Source organism: Lagopus leucura, unplaced genomic scaffold (assembly GCF_019238085.1).
Source record: "Lagopus leucura isolate 7727_CA_CO unplaced genomic scaffold, USGS_WTPT01 Super-Scaffold_810, whole genome shotgun sequence".
In the NCBI taxonomy this organism is placed as follows: domain Eukaryota; kingdom Metazoa; phylum Chordata; class Aves; order Galliformes; family Phasianidae; genus Lagopus; species Lagopus leucura.
The window spans coordinates 8305809-8324039 of NW_024962261.1; the positions used below are offsets into that span (position 1 = coordinate 8305809).

Here is an 18231-nt window from a genome sequence, read left to right on the forward strand (position 1 = left end):
ATTCCTACCAAACTTGCCTTTGTGCACACCTAGGATTTTTAATGCTATTGCTTCATAAAGACTTCAAGGATCCTATAATACATTTCAAAAGAATCCTGCCTCATTCGCTAAATACGCAGCCCTGAATAAAGCTATTTTTACTCACTATGCTATTCAAAAGGCCATCACTTACATTCCACACATAGTGAGAATAAGTTCCCGCTTTTGTCATTACATATCATTTAAACGAGATTTAATAAAAACTCAGAAACATAGGGAAGAAATCTCATTCTTGTCATAGTCATACTAGTACATATGAAAAAAGTAGCTTTCCAAATCTCTCTCCTATTGCCAGATGGAAGAATTTTATACTTACTTTATACTTCTCTTCTCCTGCCTCATTTAGCTAGCACAGTTTAAATTTATTATACAATCTGATATACATGAAAAAAAATGTTAAAGTGTTTATAAATTTCTATATGTCAAACACAGATGCATGAATATTTTGATATGCTACATAAGAAATTAATGCTGGCCTGAAAATAAAACATCCAGTGTGCACGGAATGCAGCCAGTTCAATAGTGGTAGTCCATGTAGCCACAACATTTGAGGGAAGAAAGCCAGAAAAGACACTGACATCTGTGCCAGCAATGGACCTCGTGCCCACACAATAAAGATCTGCTTCCCTTCCATCTCTCTCCCACTCTACAGCCATGGCTATTGATCAGACCAGAGGTGGTAAACGAATGATTAGCTGTACCAAGGCAGGCTGGTCACAGGTCAATACGGAAGCTGACAATTTGATAGGCTTGTCTTGCAGAAACAGCCCAGCGGTATTTCCTCAATGCTCGTCTTCTTTTTGAGAATAATTCTTCTTCTGGAATACAAGCCTTTTCTGAATCGGTCATAATCTAAGACCTCACTATTGATGGTCATCACCATGACACACAGTTACTAATTCTAGGACACCTGCAGTTCGTTCCACAAGAACAGCGTATCTTCACTGGAAACGTAGAAAGGAGGGGATCAAGAAGATGTCAGCAAGCAACGCTCTTCCCCTGCACAGAATCGTTAAGGTTGGAAAAGACCTCTGAGATCACCAAGTCCAACTACCAGAGAGAAACACGAGCTTTTATTGAATAAACCTTCTTGCTGCACATGCCTGGGGCTGTGCGCCATGGCCACAGCGACCTGATGGGGCCCATGGGAAGACGTGGCCAAGGCCCTGGGGACTGGTGAGAAACACTGATGCCAAGCACACCAGACGTGGGGAACGGAGTGGGCAGCGGCACCGGGAAAAGCCCAGAAACTTGTGAAACTTGTGCCGGCGCTGAAGCCCGTGCTGCAGGTGAGGACAGCTCATTGGGATGGCCCAGCCATGGACTGCGGCATCGCTGTGGGATGGGCAGGGACGTCCCCAAGAGAAGGTCGAATAAAGGTGACGCCCAGCAGCTTGGCCAAGGCACGCCTAGCGACGTCTCCAGGCAACGGACTGTGACTCCATAGCCCGCGGATGCTTCACCGTGGGCGCAGCGGCTCAGCCCGGCAGTTCGTGCCTGGCCTCCGACCGAGCGTGTGTGCGAGGACCGGAGTGTGGACAGCGCGAGCTTTGGTGCTGGAACGTGCTCTGGGTGCTGCTAGCGCAGCTCTCTGTGGCCGTCTCAGAGCCATTTGTTCTTTACCCCGAACCCTGCTGGGAGCAGGCAGACGGGACATCCCAGAAAGACGCGTGCAGCAGCTCAGGTAGGCGGCACGGGGACTGGCAGTGGGGGGGAGGAGGAGTGGGGCATCTTGAGGGAGCCTTCCCAGGCCGGTGTGTGACTAGTGTCTCTTGTCCTCTTCCAGCGTGACTGACACCTGCTGCTGTAGCGTCAGTGCTGTGGAGCGAGTTGCCATCTCCCGCTCCCCCTAGCCCACCACAACCGGTGGAAGCATGGAGGCAGCAGTAGACACCCGCTGCCCCGTGTGCCTGGACAACTGGGACAGCGCAGCGTACACCATGCCGTGCTGCCACCAGTTCTGCTTCCCCTGCATCCAGCGGTGGACGAGCACCAGGCCACAATGTCCGCTTTGCAAACGGGCTGTGGAGTCCATCATCCACGCCGTGCAAGCGGACAACGACTACGAGGAGCTGGTCCTCCGACCAGCTGCCGTGGCATCCATCGCCACACACAGCCCTGCAGGCCTCCACGCAGCCCGGCCGTGGCCTGCAGTGCCCAGGAGTCCCGTGGGTGGCCTCTCCTCTGCCACCTGGGCTGCCCTTTTCAGGGAGCACCCGGCCCTGCTGCAGCCCCTGCGCTCCTGGCTGCAGCGGAAACTGCGCCAAATCCTGGGCACTGAGGAGCCCCATGCAAACACGCTGGCCAACGCTGTCATCTCAGCCCTGCGCCACGTTGGCCTGGAGGAGGAGACCCTGAGAGAGAGGCTGGATCTCGAGCTGCAGGGCCAAACCAGGAACTTCGTAAGGCAGTTCATCGCCTTCACTCTGCAGAGGTGCGGCAGGGAGGCTCACCGCTTGCTGGGCCTCAACGTCGCCCCTGCTGCTGGGGCACGGGAGGCCGCTGCAGCACAGCCCAGAGCTGCCCCACAAGAAGAGGCTCCTGTCCCTGGCCCAGCACCCTCCTCCAGCCATCAGGAGCCACGACAGGCTGCGACAGGGCCCTCCGGCACCAGCCTACCTCAGCGGCCCCGGCGAGCCCCAAAGAGGAAGGCCAGCGACTGCCAGGCCTCGCCATCACCCAAGAAGAGGCCACCCCGCCGGCAGGAATAGACCAGGGGCAGAGCTGACGAGACCGGCGCCCGGCAGCAGCTGCGACGCACACCGGCCCCAATGGACCCTTGCCATCAGTGTCCAATTCCACCACGGAAATAAAGTAAAAAGAAAGACCGCAAAAATACGTGTTGGTGTTGCTAACAGCACAGGGCCTGTTGCTTCCCCGTCCTTGACGCTTTCTCTCCTTTCTCCTGCTGCCATGCCACTGCTGCGTTCCAGGCAGGAACCGCACGGGCTTTGCAGAGGGGAAGGGCAAATTTCTGCACCTACGGGGGGAACACCCCCAGAGCGCGCTACAGCTGGCGTCAGCCCAGGATGCCCTGGCAAATGGTGTCCGGGCCTGCATGGGGCCAGGTGCTGCCGGCACCTTGAAGGGTGCTTCTCCTGCCCTTCCACTGGCGTTAGACAGCTGGAGCAGACCTGGGAGTCCTGCTATGCATCATGCTGAACCAGCAGGGTGTCTTGAGACTGTGCCTTTTTCTTTTTACTTGCTTACTCTTTTACTCATAGCCATCTCGCCTACAGCATTAGAATAAGACCTTAAGTTTTGGACACTTTCTCATTTGATTTATTAGCTTCATTTTCATTTATATTGGATTCCATTGTATTATCTCTCATTCTGCTATCATGTTTAGTAAATTAGCTTCCTTTCTTTTCTCACTGCCACTGCTTTATTCCCCATCTAGGCCCACCTCCCCACCTTTTCCCTTCCCCCTTTCCTCTTTTCTTAGAGTATAGGACTGTGGGTCCCTTCATCCCATCACAGAACCAGTCCAAACTGCTTTAGATCAGAATACTACGTATTAAGTGAAGTTTCTTCAGCAAAACTGCCAGAAGTTTTTTCCATCCCTGAAGCTATAGTTCCAAACAGGAAGTCTTATTCTCAATACAGAGTGAGAGCTACCTTCCAACTGAAGAGTCGCCTTTGACTAGATTCTGAGTTATGTTTGTAGCCTATGTAATTTCATGAGCTACCAACAGTTCTTCTCTGCTTTTCTGCAGTAATAGCTTGCACATCAGATAGCTGCCTTTAATTGTGAAGTTGGAAAAAAATAAAAAAACCACCACCTGTTAGGCTTGTATGATTCAGTTCTCTCTCATAGCTACAGAACAGTTCCTTCATCAGAGAATAAATGAAACAAGCTATTATCCTGAACAGAAGCATTTTGGTCCAACTTTTCATCTCCATCCTATAAAGAGAATCTACTTTAAATGCCATTAAAGCAATTTGAAATGATTACTGAAAACTTTTTAAGAGTGAGGAACAGCGGAGAATTCCACCTACCTTGAAAACTTTTTTTACTTAGCATAACTGATTGCTCTATTTTCAAATCATCTCTAGGAATATGAAGGCCACAATCAAAACTGGTATTTCTAAAACCCTTCCTATTCCACTGCAATCCATTTGACATTTCACTCTGCCTAGGACATACAGTAAAGTACACGCCTTGGTTTTCAGAGTAGATAGCAAAAGAAAAATCTGCTAGAGACTGCTGTCAACATCTTCCAGAACGGATACATTATTTTAAGGATACCATGCTAGAAAGATTACAAATTAAGGAATTACTTATCAAAATTATGTTAAATTCAGAAGAATTTCTTCAGAGCTGGAGTTTACAGACAAATTATCAGACACAACATGAGAGCTCCCTATCTGGGTCTGTTCTGTTTCATACATGGAACTTAATAATAAACCAGGCTCAGAAACAAAATGGCAGGGGGAGAGTGGGAAGCTTTGGACTGCTTCTAGTAGAAGCTTTAGGAATTAACAATCACTCTCCATTCCTCATTCTTTGTTGAACCAATAAAGGAGGCATAAAGAATGGTCAAGAAATCATAGAACTACAATGCATGCAATACCCTTCTGAGCTTTGAATGCTGTGATTCAGCAGCATGCCTACATACATTGAGGCTTGCTGTATCATAAGAGCTAATTTTTAAAATACCCTCAGGTTTGCTGAAATCCGTATCATGCTAAATGTAATTACTCTCAAAGGAAAGACAACTAGAAGATATGTCAAAACTGCCAAGAGGATGGTAGGCAAATGCACGATATCCAACAGTACAATATGCAGCTAATTCGAATGGAAGTCACTTATCTTCTTGAAATCAAAAAGCTCCTTGATTATAAAAATACTAAAAAGTGCAAAAAATAGTCAATAATGTAAGAAGAAAAATCTTAAAACAAATATCTTCTCAGTAACACCAGTATAAAACCACTAAAAAAAATCCACATGTGCTGTAAGATCTGTTATCTTACATTGGTATAGGAAATACATTTCATTGGTATAGTATAAGTATAATCACACTGATAGGAAAAAGGATGCTTGGCACAACAGAGACACATGGAAAGACACATTTTTCAAACTTATTGGAACTTCTTGCACAAATGTTTTTTCACAATTTTTTTTTACAACCCTCAGATTGGAGAAAATAAAAAAGTATTTCCACAGCAACTATAACATCCCAAGAAGTTCTTATTTTCCTTGTAACATCCTAACTGGAAAACTGATCAGATAAGTGGACAGAGAGGTGGACTGAAAACTGGCCCAGCTGCTCAACATGCAGGGTTCTGATCAGCAGCACAAACTCCACCTGGAGGCCACTCACTAGCATCCAACCACAGGGCTTCACACACTGGGACCATCTTCCTTAAAGAAGCATGGCACAGACAACATCCTCACCAAGTCTACATGCAGTGCCATTCAAAGGGACCGGAGCAGGCCAGTAAAATGGGCTGACAACAAACTCAGGAAGTTCAACAGCAGGAAATGCAAAATCCTGCATGTGGGGAAGAATCAACTCATGTGCCAGGATGGGCTGGGGGATGACCACTGGGAAAGCAGCTTGGCTGAGAAGGACATAAGTTGTCCTGATGGACACAATCTTGTCTATTAGCCAGCCATTTACCATTGGGTCACAGACAACCAATAACACCTGGGACTGCAGTGGGGACTGCACTGCTAGCTGTCTCAAATTGACATTCCATTCCCTCCCTTTAGCAGTAGTGAGATCACACTCATGGTCCTGGCTTCAGTTCTAGGCTCCCCAGTAAAAGTCTGAATATGTCCCTGAGTAACCTGAACTTGACCCACTTGTTGATTGGTGGACGTTGGACTGAAAAATCTCCAGAAGTGCTCCTCAGCCTCAACTACTTCCTGATTCGATGGTTCTGTGAAATTCTCAGCCAACTCCAATAATTCATCATCACTGAAAACAGAATCATAGAAGCGCCTGGGTTGGAAGGACCTTTAAGATCATCTAGTTCCAACCTCCCTGCTACAGACAAGGATATCTCCCACTAGAGCAGGTTGCTCAAAGCCCCCCCCCCAGTCTGGCCTTGCATACTTTCAGGGAGAGGGCATCCACAACCTCACTGTGCAACTTGTTCTAGTGTTTCACCACCTTCACAGCAAAGAATTTCTTCCTAATATCTAGTCTAAATCTACCCTCTTCTAGTTTAAAGCCATTTCCTCTCATCCTGTTGCTATCTGCCCTTATGATAAGTTCTTCCCCAACTTTACTGTAGGCTCCTTCAGGTACTGGAAAATAGATGCTTTACAACAACATTAAAATTTTTCTTTGTTAGTCTCTTTTCCATAATTAGGACTTTCTTGTCAGGCTACCCACCATTTCTGACAGGTGGTTTTGTTAAGTACCTCAGTATGCAGAGGCTTTCAGCCTCTTTCCAGTCCCTCTCAGAAGGCAATCACTGGAGTTGGCTCTGAATTGTAATGCTCTATACATGCAAAAGACTTTCAATCAAAAAACGCTACCTCCTCGGAGCAGGAGGTAGAAGCAAAACTGGTTAGGAAGGGATGAAACACGATGGTGGTATGCCCACCAATGATCCTCTGTCCTGACGTGCTCTCTCAGATGAAAGTTAAGCCAATACTCAAACTGTACTAAAAGAATTAGCAAGTATCACAAATACACTAAGCCTGACTACAATTTAACATTCTTAGCCATGCCTGGAAGTTATATCCACCACACTCTTTACCTTGAAGTTTGCAGCAATTCAGAAAGCCTCTCTTCCTAAACCAGAATCTAACAACATGATTTCCAGCTTAACTAATGTTCTCTTAGGACACTGTTACATCAAGTTCCTAGCACTAGCAGAAGAGCAAAGAGCCTCTCTTACTTTGATGCTAAAAAAAAAAGTTTTTGTGTAATTGCAACAATGGGGACAACAACGTGGCTGAAATCATTAGATCCTCCAGGAAATATGATTCATTGTAATAAGAACAGCAGTTAGTTTTGACCCTCCTAAGATGCCTTACATCGACAAAGAGATTCCCTTCAATTGTGAACTTCATATAAATATACTGTGATGCTACCAAAGGTTTTGGAAGTCTAAAGATCCAGCCACAAAAAAAAAGCATCTTTCTGTTACTGTTATTAATCAACTCAGCTTATATATTTCAGTTTACAATCACCACAATAGTAGCTACAAACAGACCAAAGCCCCACATTATACATAGCTGATATTTCTGACAATTGTGCAGCTCTGCACTGAGGGTATCACGTTATCAAGCACATACTGTTCCCTGATTCTGAGACAGAAACGTTAATCAGAAACATTGTTAGAAACATAATAATTCTGAGAACTCAGTGAACTCTCCCACTCCATGACTTAGTTGCCACTTCACATTCCATAAACATTTCTTTTGAAAAATATTCCCCTCCCCGCCCCACAGCAGGGAGAACATTCAGCTTACCTGAAAATAGAAGAAAGCCTGGCCAAACCAGTAGTGCATTATGGTGATCTGTGCTGCATCAAATTTCAAAGGTCTCCAGATGTATTTTGTCATCATTGTCTGTATCAACAGACAAAATACCAAGACTGGTAAATTGTGTGGTCTAAATAGAAGGGCTGACAGTAGAACTAATCCACTATACACTTCCCATAGTCCTGTACTCTTCATACGGGAGTCTGCAGAAATAACCTGTGACTTCAGCAAATCTTTAGTGCCAGTGAAGACTATTCCAAGAACAAAGACATAAACAAAACGAGCTTCAGTAATCCCCCTAAAAAGAAAAGAAAATAATATATGTATCTGAAAAAGCAAACTAGAAGCATAAGTTACTCACTAGTATCAATTTCATAGGTCAAAAAAAGTCTTTTTCAAGAGAGATGCACAAAGTCTGTTCAGTTCCGCCAAACAGACCAAGTCCTAATGCTAGTAATAGTATGGGCCCTTTTGTTTTTGTTTAATCAGTTGGCTTTGTCAAATATGCAGAATTCTACAACTCATTCCCATTTAAATGACAACAACTTCCAACGAAAGTCAAGCTTCTGGAGAACAGGTACCTCATTCAAAAAAAATCTGCCAAAGGTAAGGACCAGTAGGTTTAAAAACTGGAATAAAATACTATGATTTTTTTTTTAATTTTAGAAAAAATAATACGTATTATGTACACATCCAAAATTTAGAATTCGTTATTCCCAGGAATTATTAAGATCTTTGTATATGAGTGGTGAATGAACACAGTCTTCTACAAAGGTAATACAGTTCACTCAGAAGTGAGAATTCTTGAGTCACCTGAACTTAAAAATACATTATCTTGTAAAGCATAAAGAATTGTTTCTTCATGGAACAGAATAGTAAAGTTCACAGAGTTCTTGTGTTTCTGGCTCACGCAGAAATTAATCGCCCTATTTCAGTATTTCCGTTAATTCTGATGTAATCATTACCAAAAAGTGTTCAAATGCATTCATGCAGCTTCATGGACTGACCTTTATCAGAGGGTGTAGCGAGAGGACAAGATGTAAGGGCTTTAAACTAAAAGAGGGTAGGTTTAGATCAGACATTAGAATAAATTATTTACAGTAACAGTGGTGAGGCAGTTGCATAGGCCGCCCAGGGAAGCTGTGGTGCCCCATCCCTGGAGGTGCTCAAGGCCACGTTGCATGGGGCCCTGGGCAGCTGAGCTGGTGGGAGGCAGCGCTGCTCACAGCAGGGGGTTGGAACTCGGTGGGCTTTATGGTCCTCTCCAACCCAAACTACTCCATGATTCTATAAACTCAGAAGCAAAATTTTAGGTAATTTTTGAATACTAGTCAACATTGAAAGGAGTTAAGTGAAAAAATGAGATTAACTGGTTCATGGAATTAAAACTAAAAAAGTTTTTTAGCAAGAGCACTACCCTCCACATCAATATGGCATATACACATCTTTTTTTATTGTACAAATCATCAGTATAAAAAAACTCTAAAAAATTGAAGGCCACATTATTTCCTTACATTTTTTAATTTAGAGGTTATCTAAGCTCAGGCCACAGAAGAAGGAATATTCTTCAATTGTCTAATCCATCTTCCAGCAAGTGTCACAGCAAGAGAAAACTCTTGTTTTAGGTAAAAGGGAAACAGATGGGACATCAGAACACTGATTCTGTCTTAAGTAAACAAGAATTAAAGATGCAGTAGCTACATACAGATGAAAAAGCATCTTACACAAAGCTATCCTTCTATCTGGATCTGTCTCCACTTTATGTCACACACATGATAAAGATACCTCCAGACAAATTTGAAGGACATTCCTGGTCATTTACCATATCAGCCATCTAATCAAGAAGAGTTTAAATTGCTATGCTAACATATCAGCTAACATTTGAAATGTGCTAACATGTCTGCTATCTTAATTGGCATGCTGTTCAGGAAGTTTTGCAAGAGCCACTGTGTTTAAAGAGTCAGTGATGCTGGACAAACAATGCTTCCTCTGTTAGGCCCTGTATTGCAGGCTTAAGAAGCCCATATCCTAGCATAACTAGCTCACAGGTAAAAAGTTCTGCTTCCTTCAGTAGGAATGGTTTGGGGTACATTTCATAACTGCAATGACCATTCTAATCAGAGATACTACTATTTCATTAAATGTACACGGTAAAAGAATATGTAAGGACCATCAAGCCCACCCTGAAAGCATCTTGTTTAAATAAGAATCATAGAAAATACAGACTACAGCGTACACCTGTCCCAAGATGTATAAAATGAGTGTCTGGAGTCTTGTAGGGTATTTGCACTCAGAAAGCACAAAGATATTTCAGTTAAGATAATAATAAAAAAAACCTCTCGTTATTTGCTCCCAGATAAACTGCCACTTCATTTCAAGCTGTGCTTTAAGTACAATACCACTATACCTGCCAATAAAGCTTTATTTTCTAAAGCTTTGTTTCATTAATCTTGAGAGCATCTTTTAAACCACTATATAATTGGAGATATATAAACATTTGACATGATTTAAGCACATTATCATATTCACTATTTAAGGTGAAACAATATAAAAGCCCTTTATCTTTCTTCTTGTAATTAAAATCACTACAGTGAGTACAGAACGAGAAAATTCTCAGAAAAGGCTTTTGTCTTAAGTACTCCACTTATTTCTCTAATTGCATTCCATTTGTAGCTCAATTGCTGTATTTAATGCTCTGTCCCATATTGCAGTTCTTTTTCACTGCAACTCCAAGGACCTTACTCAAGCACACAAATGAGGTTAAACCCAGAAATCACACATGCTTTCAAAAATACTTTCAATCACAGAGCAAAATTCTGCAGAATACAGTTTACCATCGCACCCATGAGTGCTGAAGGACCCAGCAGAATTGTTTACCGAACTACTCTTTATCATCTATGAAAGCTTCCAGAGAATGGGAGAGGTGTCTGTAGACTGGAGGAAAGCCAGTATCACCCCAGTTTTCAGAAAGGGCAAGGAGGACTCAGGAAACTACAGTCCAGTCAACCTCACCTCTGCTTCTGGGAAGGAAATGTAATAACTTATGTCATCTCTGAGCCAGTGGAGAAGGTTGTCAGCAGTAGTCAACAAGGGGAAATCATGTTTGATCAATCCTGTAGACTTCTATGACTAAGTAAGTAAGCAAGGGGGGAATGTCATATACCTTGACTTCAACAAGGCTTTTGACACTGTCTCCCATAACATCCTCATAAGTAAGGTCAGGAAGTGTGGTCAAGAGAACTGACTGGTAGAGCTCAGAAGGTTGTGATCAGTGGCGCAGAGTCTAGCTGGAAGCCTGTAAACAGCGGTGTTCTCCTCTAGCTACAGATCACAGAGCACTGGAACAAAATGCACAGAGAGACTATGCAGTTTCCTTTTCTTCAGATGATCAAAACCTACCTGGACACCTTCTTGTGTAACCCACTGTAGGGAACCCGTTTTAGCAGGAGGTTTTATGCTAGATGATACTCAGAGATCTCTTCCAACCACTACAATTCTGTGATTCTTCCATTACTTTCACACTTAGCAGAAATAACATACAATGTCAATGCTGGTACAGAATTCATAGAATCCTAGAATAATTCAGTTGGAAAAGACCTTAAAAATTATCGAGTCCAACCACAATCTAACCATACAACCCAACTAACAACCCTCTGCTAAATCATGCCCCTGAGCACCACATCCAAACGGTTTTTAAACACATCCAGGGATGGTGACTCAATCACTTCCCTGGGGAGCCTATTCCAATGCTTAACAATCTCTTCTATAAAGAAGTGTTTCCTGTTATCCAACCCAAACTTATCCTGGCACAACTTGAGGCCATTTCCCCTCATCCTGTCATCTGTCACCAGTAAGAAGAGATCAACCCTGCTCTCGCTGTAAGCACCTTTCAGATATTTGAAGAGATCAATAATGTCTCCTGTCAGCTTCTCTTCCCCAGACTAAACATTCCCAGTTCCTTCAGTCTCTCCTCATAGGCCATATTCTCCAAGCCCTTCACAAGCCTTGTTGCCTTTCTTTGGACCTGCTCCAGCACCTCAATGTCCTTTCTGTACTGAGGTGCCCAAAACTCAACAGAGTACTCAAGATGGGGCCTCACCAATGCCGAGTACAGAGGCAGGGTTACTTCCATAGTCCCGCTCACCACACCACTCCTGATACAAGCCAGGATGCCATTGGCTTTCTTGGCCACCTGGGCACACTGCTGGCTCATATTCAGCTGACTGTCCATCAGTACACCAAGGTCCCCTTCTGTCAGACAGATTTCCAGCCACTTTTCCCCAAGCCTGTAGGGTTGCCTGGGGTTGTCGTGACCGAAATGCAAGACCCAACATTTGGCCCTACTGAAACTCATACCTTGGCCTGTTGATCCAGTCTATCCAGACCCCTCTGTAGAGCCTTCCTCCCCTCAGGCAGACCAACACTCCCTCCCAACTTGGTGTCATCTGCAAACTTACTGAGGGTGCACTCAATCCCCTCATCAAGATCATTAATAAAAGTGTTAAATAGAAGTGGTCCCAGTACCAAGGTCTGGAGGACACCGCTCATGACTGACTGCCAACAGAATTTAACTCCATTGACTACAACTCTTTGGGTCCGGCCATCCAGCCAGTGTTTAACCCAGCAAAGTACACCCATCCAAACCTGGGCAGCTAGCTTCTCCATGAGGATCTGAGGGGGACAGTGTCAAAGGCTTTGTCCAGGTAGACCACATCGACAGCCTTACCTTCATCCACTAAGCAGGTAACCTTGTCACAGAATGAAATCAGGTTTGTCAATCAAGATCTAACATTAGAACTATCTTCAATATTTGGAAAGATTGACTGTATGTAAATGCATCTGTATGTATATGTATATATATATAAAAATGTGTGTGTGTATATATATATATAGACATAAATTCAGTTTATAAAGATGCCTTATTAGCAAATCTGATGTATGTGTCCTAAAATCTTTTCCTGCAGGACTTTTTCCCATCTGCATATCTTGTGAATTTCTGTCTTCTAATTAAAAAGCCCCAAAAGAAACCACTTATATCAAATTAAAAATGAGTGTGAAAGTTTACTGCATTTGTAAGACAGTAGTTATACTTGTCTTCCACGATCCTCCTCTTCTCATGCTCTTACTAACTCTGCAAGTTTTCCACAGCTCTGATATTTACAAGCCAGGTACAATCCAATGATAAAAAGCTCCATGAGAAAACTGAAGTCACTTAGCTACATTCCATAAGTAATCACTGGTAAAAACGCCAATAAATTCCTTACAATAAAGTGACTAGTTCTTTAAGAAATTTACATCCACATAAAAGTCCTCAGTACGCACTGTGCAGAACAATTCTGTTACAGTCATACATTACAAAAATATTCAACTGAGAAAGAAATGTATAGAAAAGCAACACTCTCAATTATTGTATAATCATTCTTCAAAACTAACAGCTAAACGAACTTGACATGTTCTCTGCTAAATGTGGCAAATCTATCTAAAACAAGAGGAGATGGTGTATTCGGAGCTTCTTTCTAGCAAAAATACAGGGAATGACTACTGGATTTTCCTCTGATTAGTTGCAGGACACTTCACAAGGCTTGAAATTACACATCACAAGAACTGTGTGTCAGCCACATACAAAATGCAGTTCTATTTGTAAGAATTTGATTACAGTCTAAACATAACATCCATCTCCACTTCATCCCGATACCGAAAGTGTTAATACCTTTCTAGAAATAGATTTACATATCTGTTGATTAACTTACTTTGAAATATCTTTGCTGTCATGTTGCCATGGAAATACGACATTTCCAATGGCTGCCCGGTAACTGTAGACTCCCAGGAGCCCAAGTGCCATAGCAATTTTTGAAACCAGTGAGCATCTTCTTTGAACCAGAACAAAGATCATAAGTAGGGAAACTGCAGCCAAGACGGAGAGTTCAGACTTATGCTCAGAACTGCAGAAAAAGAAACATACAAACATACAAACAAAAAACCTTCAAACTACTGTAATTACTGTGAAGCACATTTGACAGAGCCTTAGCTACAGTAGTCTATTGCCAAATTAATTATTGCACTGAGATATGTTATAAATTTTCCAAAAGGTATTGTAAAATACGTTAGTAGTTTCAAAAAACTGATTTTACTAATGAGGCTTCCTATTCAAGAATGCATGCTTCAGGAGGGATTGTGTTCCACCATATGCTAGCCATTCTCTTAATTATATAAAGACTAAGCTGCTTAATAGAGTAGAAGCTTTTAAACTTGAATTTTCTTATTTATGCATTTTGAAACAGTACATTTTGATTACACTACAGCATTTCGTTTCCTGAGATAAGGCATAAAAAATTCTTACATTATGAAATTAGTATTACTTTCCATTTCTAAATAACTGCACATGCATTTGTTTTGTTTAATTTTAGTCATATGAAGTACTACCTAACTGTAATGACCAGAAACATACCTACTTACTTTTAAAAATATGTACAAACAACACAATATGACTCTCTTACACAACTACACCCCCTTGCAGTGGATCAATACATACAAAGAATACAGACAGAACTTGCATCACTCTTGCCAAGAGTACCGATAGAGTCCCCTTCATCCTAAGTATCTATCAGTCATTACAGACCTAAAAGCATTTCATTAAGCATGCTGCTAAAAGCTGTATGTTTAAATCTATAGTGATATTACTTGGTACTGCAAAATCTAAGGGGGTAAGATAAAGATCTGCTCTTCATGCCTCCTACAGATAGATACAAAATTTTAGGAAAGCCTTTATAAACCAGGAGTTGCTAAAATTTGCCCACTGCAAGTATTCTCAACATCTCAAACAACTCAGAAACATTAATCTTATTAATTTATCTTTTTTTAAGAACATTATTCAGAGCATGATAACCACGTGTTCCATCTCTGTCTTCCACACTTCAAAATGTCACAATAAGAAATCATCAACTTCAGTAAAATGACACTAAGCCAGGGCTGCATTAACTCTGATCACACTTATGAAACACCAGTTTTACCTTTGATATAATTGGAATTACAGTACTTCCAATAGGTCTACCCTCCTATTTGATGGTACATGCTTTATCAGGATTTTAACCAATAATTGTGACAGCTATTGTGCTTCGAAATGTCACAGATGAAAGGAAACAGGGCAGAAAAATTGCCCTGTTAGCCTGCCCTGCAGGACCCAGTTCACAGAAGCACTTCATGGACGACTCCCAGGAGCTGCACTGCTCTCTGCAGAACAGTAGAGGGAAGTGACATGAACCAGAGCATTACAGGATATATTATGTGCCCTTGGTGTTTCTCCTCAATAGTATTTTTCTCCTACAGGAAGCGACTGAATAAGGAGTGAATGGATTCTTGCAGCATCCTGTGAAGATAGCGTATGCATAATTTCTTATCATCAGTACATAAAGAACTAATTCAGTAACCAGTACACCTTTTAAAATTCACCACAAACATTCATTTAAAAGAAAACCTTCAGGACATATCCTCCTTATTTACTGCATGACAGTGAGATAAATCAAATCAGGCAAATTATTAAGAATATTCCTACCTGAAAGATGTAATAAGCATGCTATATCCAGCAAGACTTTCAATAACATCTGCCATTCCCTACACTGAACACTGCAAATCATAGTCTACCGGGGAAATTTAAAAAAAGAAAAATAAAATAAAATAAAATCCTTAGGAAAGGCCCAGTGAAAAGGAAAGGTATTTTTAAATACATGAGCACATCAGTCACTAACGGCACATTCCTTACTGCTAGCACAGGGGTTTATATCCAGCCTGTGTCTAAATGTTTCATAGAGTCTGCTGAAGAAACAAATAAAACAGGATTTATAACAAGCTATGTTGAGTCACTATAGACCACCTACAGTTTCCACATTTACCAATCAAGGTTCTTCTAATTAGGCTGCTAAGCACACATTAAATTAGCATGTATTCTGAAAGAGAACTGTAGTTGCTCAACACAGAATTCAGCCATTTAGCAAACTTCTCAATATCAATCCAAGAAACCCATGCAGAAACATGCTGCTCTAGCTCAGCTGAAATTTAGTGGTGCTTGCCTAAGCCACACAATGGAAATCAAAGTGCCAAGAGTTTCATAATAGAAAGCCCAAATTAAAAAAGCAGCTTTGTTCTTATGCTCTTACTATCACAGCCGGTGGTCTACACTTTCGTACTTCTGGTGTCAGAGACATTTTCTTTGACTTGCTTCAACCTCACTTAATTCCTGCAAACTAATGGAGTGAAGGGAGTTGTAAATACTCAGATGAATCTCATTTTAAACCCTTTTTAACTGTTCACTTCCATACTGCTAGCATAGAACAAAATACAAACACGTTTCATTGCATGCTAATGTTCTGGAGGAGAGCACTTGGGGAATTAAGTACGTTATTTGAAGGAATTATCATCATCTTTACATGCTGCTGCTTCTCGTCAGTTCTCCACAAGCTGATGCTGCCACTGACTACTTCACCCCCTCCATAGTGAGCCCTGTAGCAGCTCTGACACCTTTCGAGTATGAGGTCTGACCAGGATTAAACATATGACCAAAGTTATCTGAATGCTACCTAATTGAAAAGAAAACCTTTTTACTATCAAATTCAAAATCTGCATGTTCTCTTTACTTCACCTACGGTCTATTTTTCCGATGCACTTATTCTCATTAAGGTGCATTTCTTCTTTCCAGCAGGTTTGCAGAATCTCTCCGCAAATATCAAAAAATATTTCCCTAACTCCTGCATTATTCAATGTATGCTGAACAGCTAAATTCAACATGTTACTGGTAAACTGATTTTTCTGTTTTGCTTCTGATATATGTCCATGCACAAATCTGTACAATAATCTTTTTTGCCTTAAATGAATGGTCAGCCCATTATGCATTGTCCAGATAAGCAAAATATTAGTTTGAGCATGACAACAGATAACCACAGGGTCAATACAGGAGGAAAAGAAGAAAGGAAAAAAAAAAAAGAGAAAAGACTGAAAAGACTGTTCATCAATTTATCTGAAAAACAAGAAGTCTGAGCAGCTGTAACTCAAACTAGCAAGATACAAATGATCTGAGAAAGGTTCTGATATTACTAGGAAATATGCTATTAAGACACAATGATGCAAATTAAACACATACTAAGAATAGATCAACAATCAATCTTACAGGATCACAGTGCATTTCGGGAAGAGGAATGAGTGGTTTATGCAACTCAGCCTATCACTATCTTTTAATTGAGGCCATAAAGAAAATCCATCATCTAAATCCTGATCAAAATACTAGGGAAACAGACACCTCTACCACACTGTTCTCTTGTGAAAGAGAAGTAACAAAGACATTGAAATCTCTAACCAAAGAAAATTCAAGCATGTTCACCTAATAGGAGTTCGGATCCTCACAAACCAGACGATGTGCAGAGATTTAGTTGACTCATTCACTAATCATTTGGAAACTCATTCCGTGAGGCCTTTCAGGCCCAAGACAGAACTTATTCCACCTGCATTTATCACTTATGTCAAAAACTGTGCGCTTTAAATGCTGCTATTAGGGTTAACTTTTAACCATATAAAGCAACGTAAGCATATGTCAGAATGATGACACATATTATATCCTCCTGTTAGGCAAAAACTGCTCCTGTGATTCGTGTCAGGATATGCCAGCAGCCTGTGTAAAGCTGTAAAGCTGTTACAGTAGTGAAAGGAAGAAGGCAGAAAGGTGGCAGCCCCAATTACACATTGTCTTCATTCCCATGGTACTGCACTCTGGACTTAGGTTTTTGTTTGTCTTTTTTTTTTTTTAAGGCTGAAAAAGAAGCTTGAGAATCATTAATTCTTTTTCATTTGACAGGCAAGTTGGGTTTTATAAACAATGCTCGACAATAACAGAAAGAAAAAAGTTTACAGATGCTGCATTTCAGAAGATGCAGATACTGCTGCTTTTTTTGTTTTTGTTTTTTGTTTGTTTGGTTTTTTTTCAAATGAATTTTGACAGCCCACAGTCCTGGCTTGCAAATTCATTCTTTCCTTTACTAATCCAGTCCATATATTGCGGCAGAACATTTGCCAGTTAAGCTGCATGGTAAACCAGAATGGGACATGATCCATCTCATCTAAAAGATTAGTTTTCTGCACCACAATGGGATATTTTACTAGCCATACCAGTTCAGTTATTTCACCATACAGACAAAGCAACAGCTTTGATGGTAAAACACAGGGCTTGTGATAGGAAACACATGACAACAGGTACATTGCCAGGTAAGGTAACATATATATATATATGAAAAGCTCTTTATATATCTTTTATATCAAGTGTATATATATATATATATATATATAATATCAAGTTTTATATATATATATATATAAGTATATATATATATACTTGCTACAGGATCAAAGCAAATACACCCAAATATGATGCTATAATTAGGAGAGAAACACAAGAAGCAGCCACCAGTAAGTTTCAGTTTTGATATCTAGCTGCCAGTACTTCAGCTCTTCTCACCAAGGAGTCACATAGCTTTAATTACATGATTGTTATGGATTTATGAAGGGGAAGGTTACTGTCAATCAATCTGATAGAATTCTGTGACGACTAGCTCACTGAAGGGTGCAGTGCAGGCAAGGTTGTTTATTGGAATATTAACAAGGCTTTTACTTCTACAAGATCCTTACAGGCAAATCGATGCAGTCCCCAGATCAGGCAAGTGGACAGAGAGGTGGACTGCAAACTGGCTCAGCTGCCCAGCATTCTC

General features: G+C 41.4%; 1 protein-coding gene across 4 annotated transcripts in view; it reads right to left on the minus strand.

Moving 5' to 3' along the window:
- Positions 1–18231, minus strand: part of PIGG (phosphatidylinositol glycan anchor biosynthesis class G) — an 81040-nt gene that overhangs the window by 28165 nt on the left and 34644 nt on the right. For all 4 annotated transcript variants that reach the window (XM_042866158.1, XM_042866155.1, XM_042866156.1 and 1 more), the window contains 2 exons: positions 13234–13425; positions 7472–7781 (listed from right to left, as the gene is read on the minus strand). In XM_042866158.1, coding sequence (XP_042722092.1) covers positions 7472–7781; positions 13234–13425 — 502 coding nt within the window. The remainder of the gene's footprint in view (positions 1–7471; positions 7782–13233; positions 13426–18231) is intronic.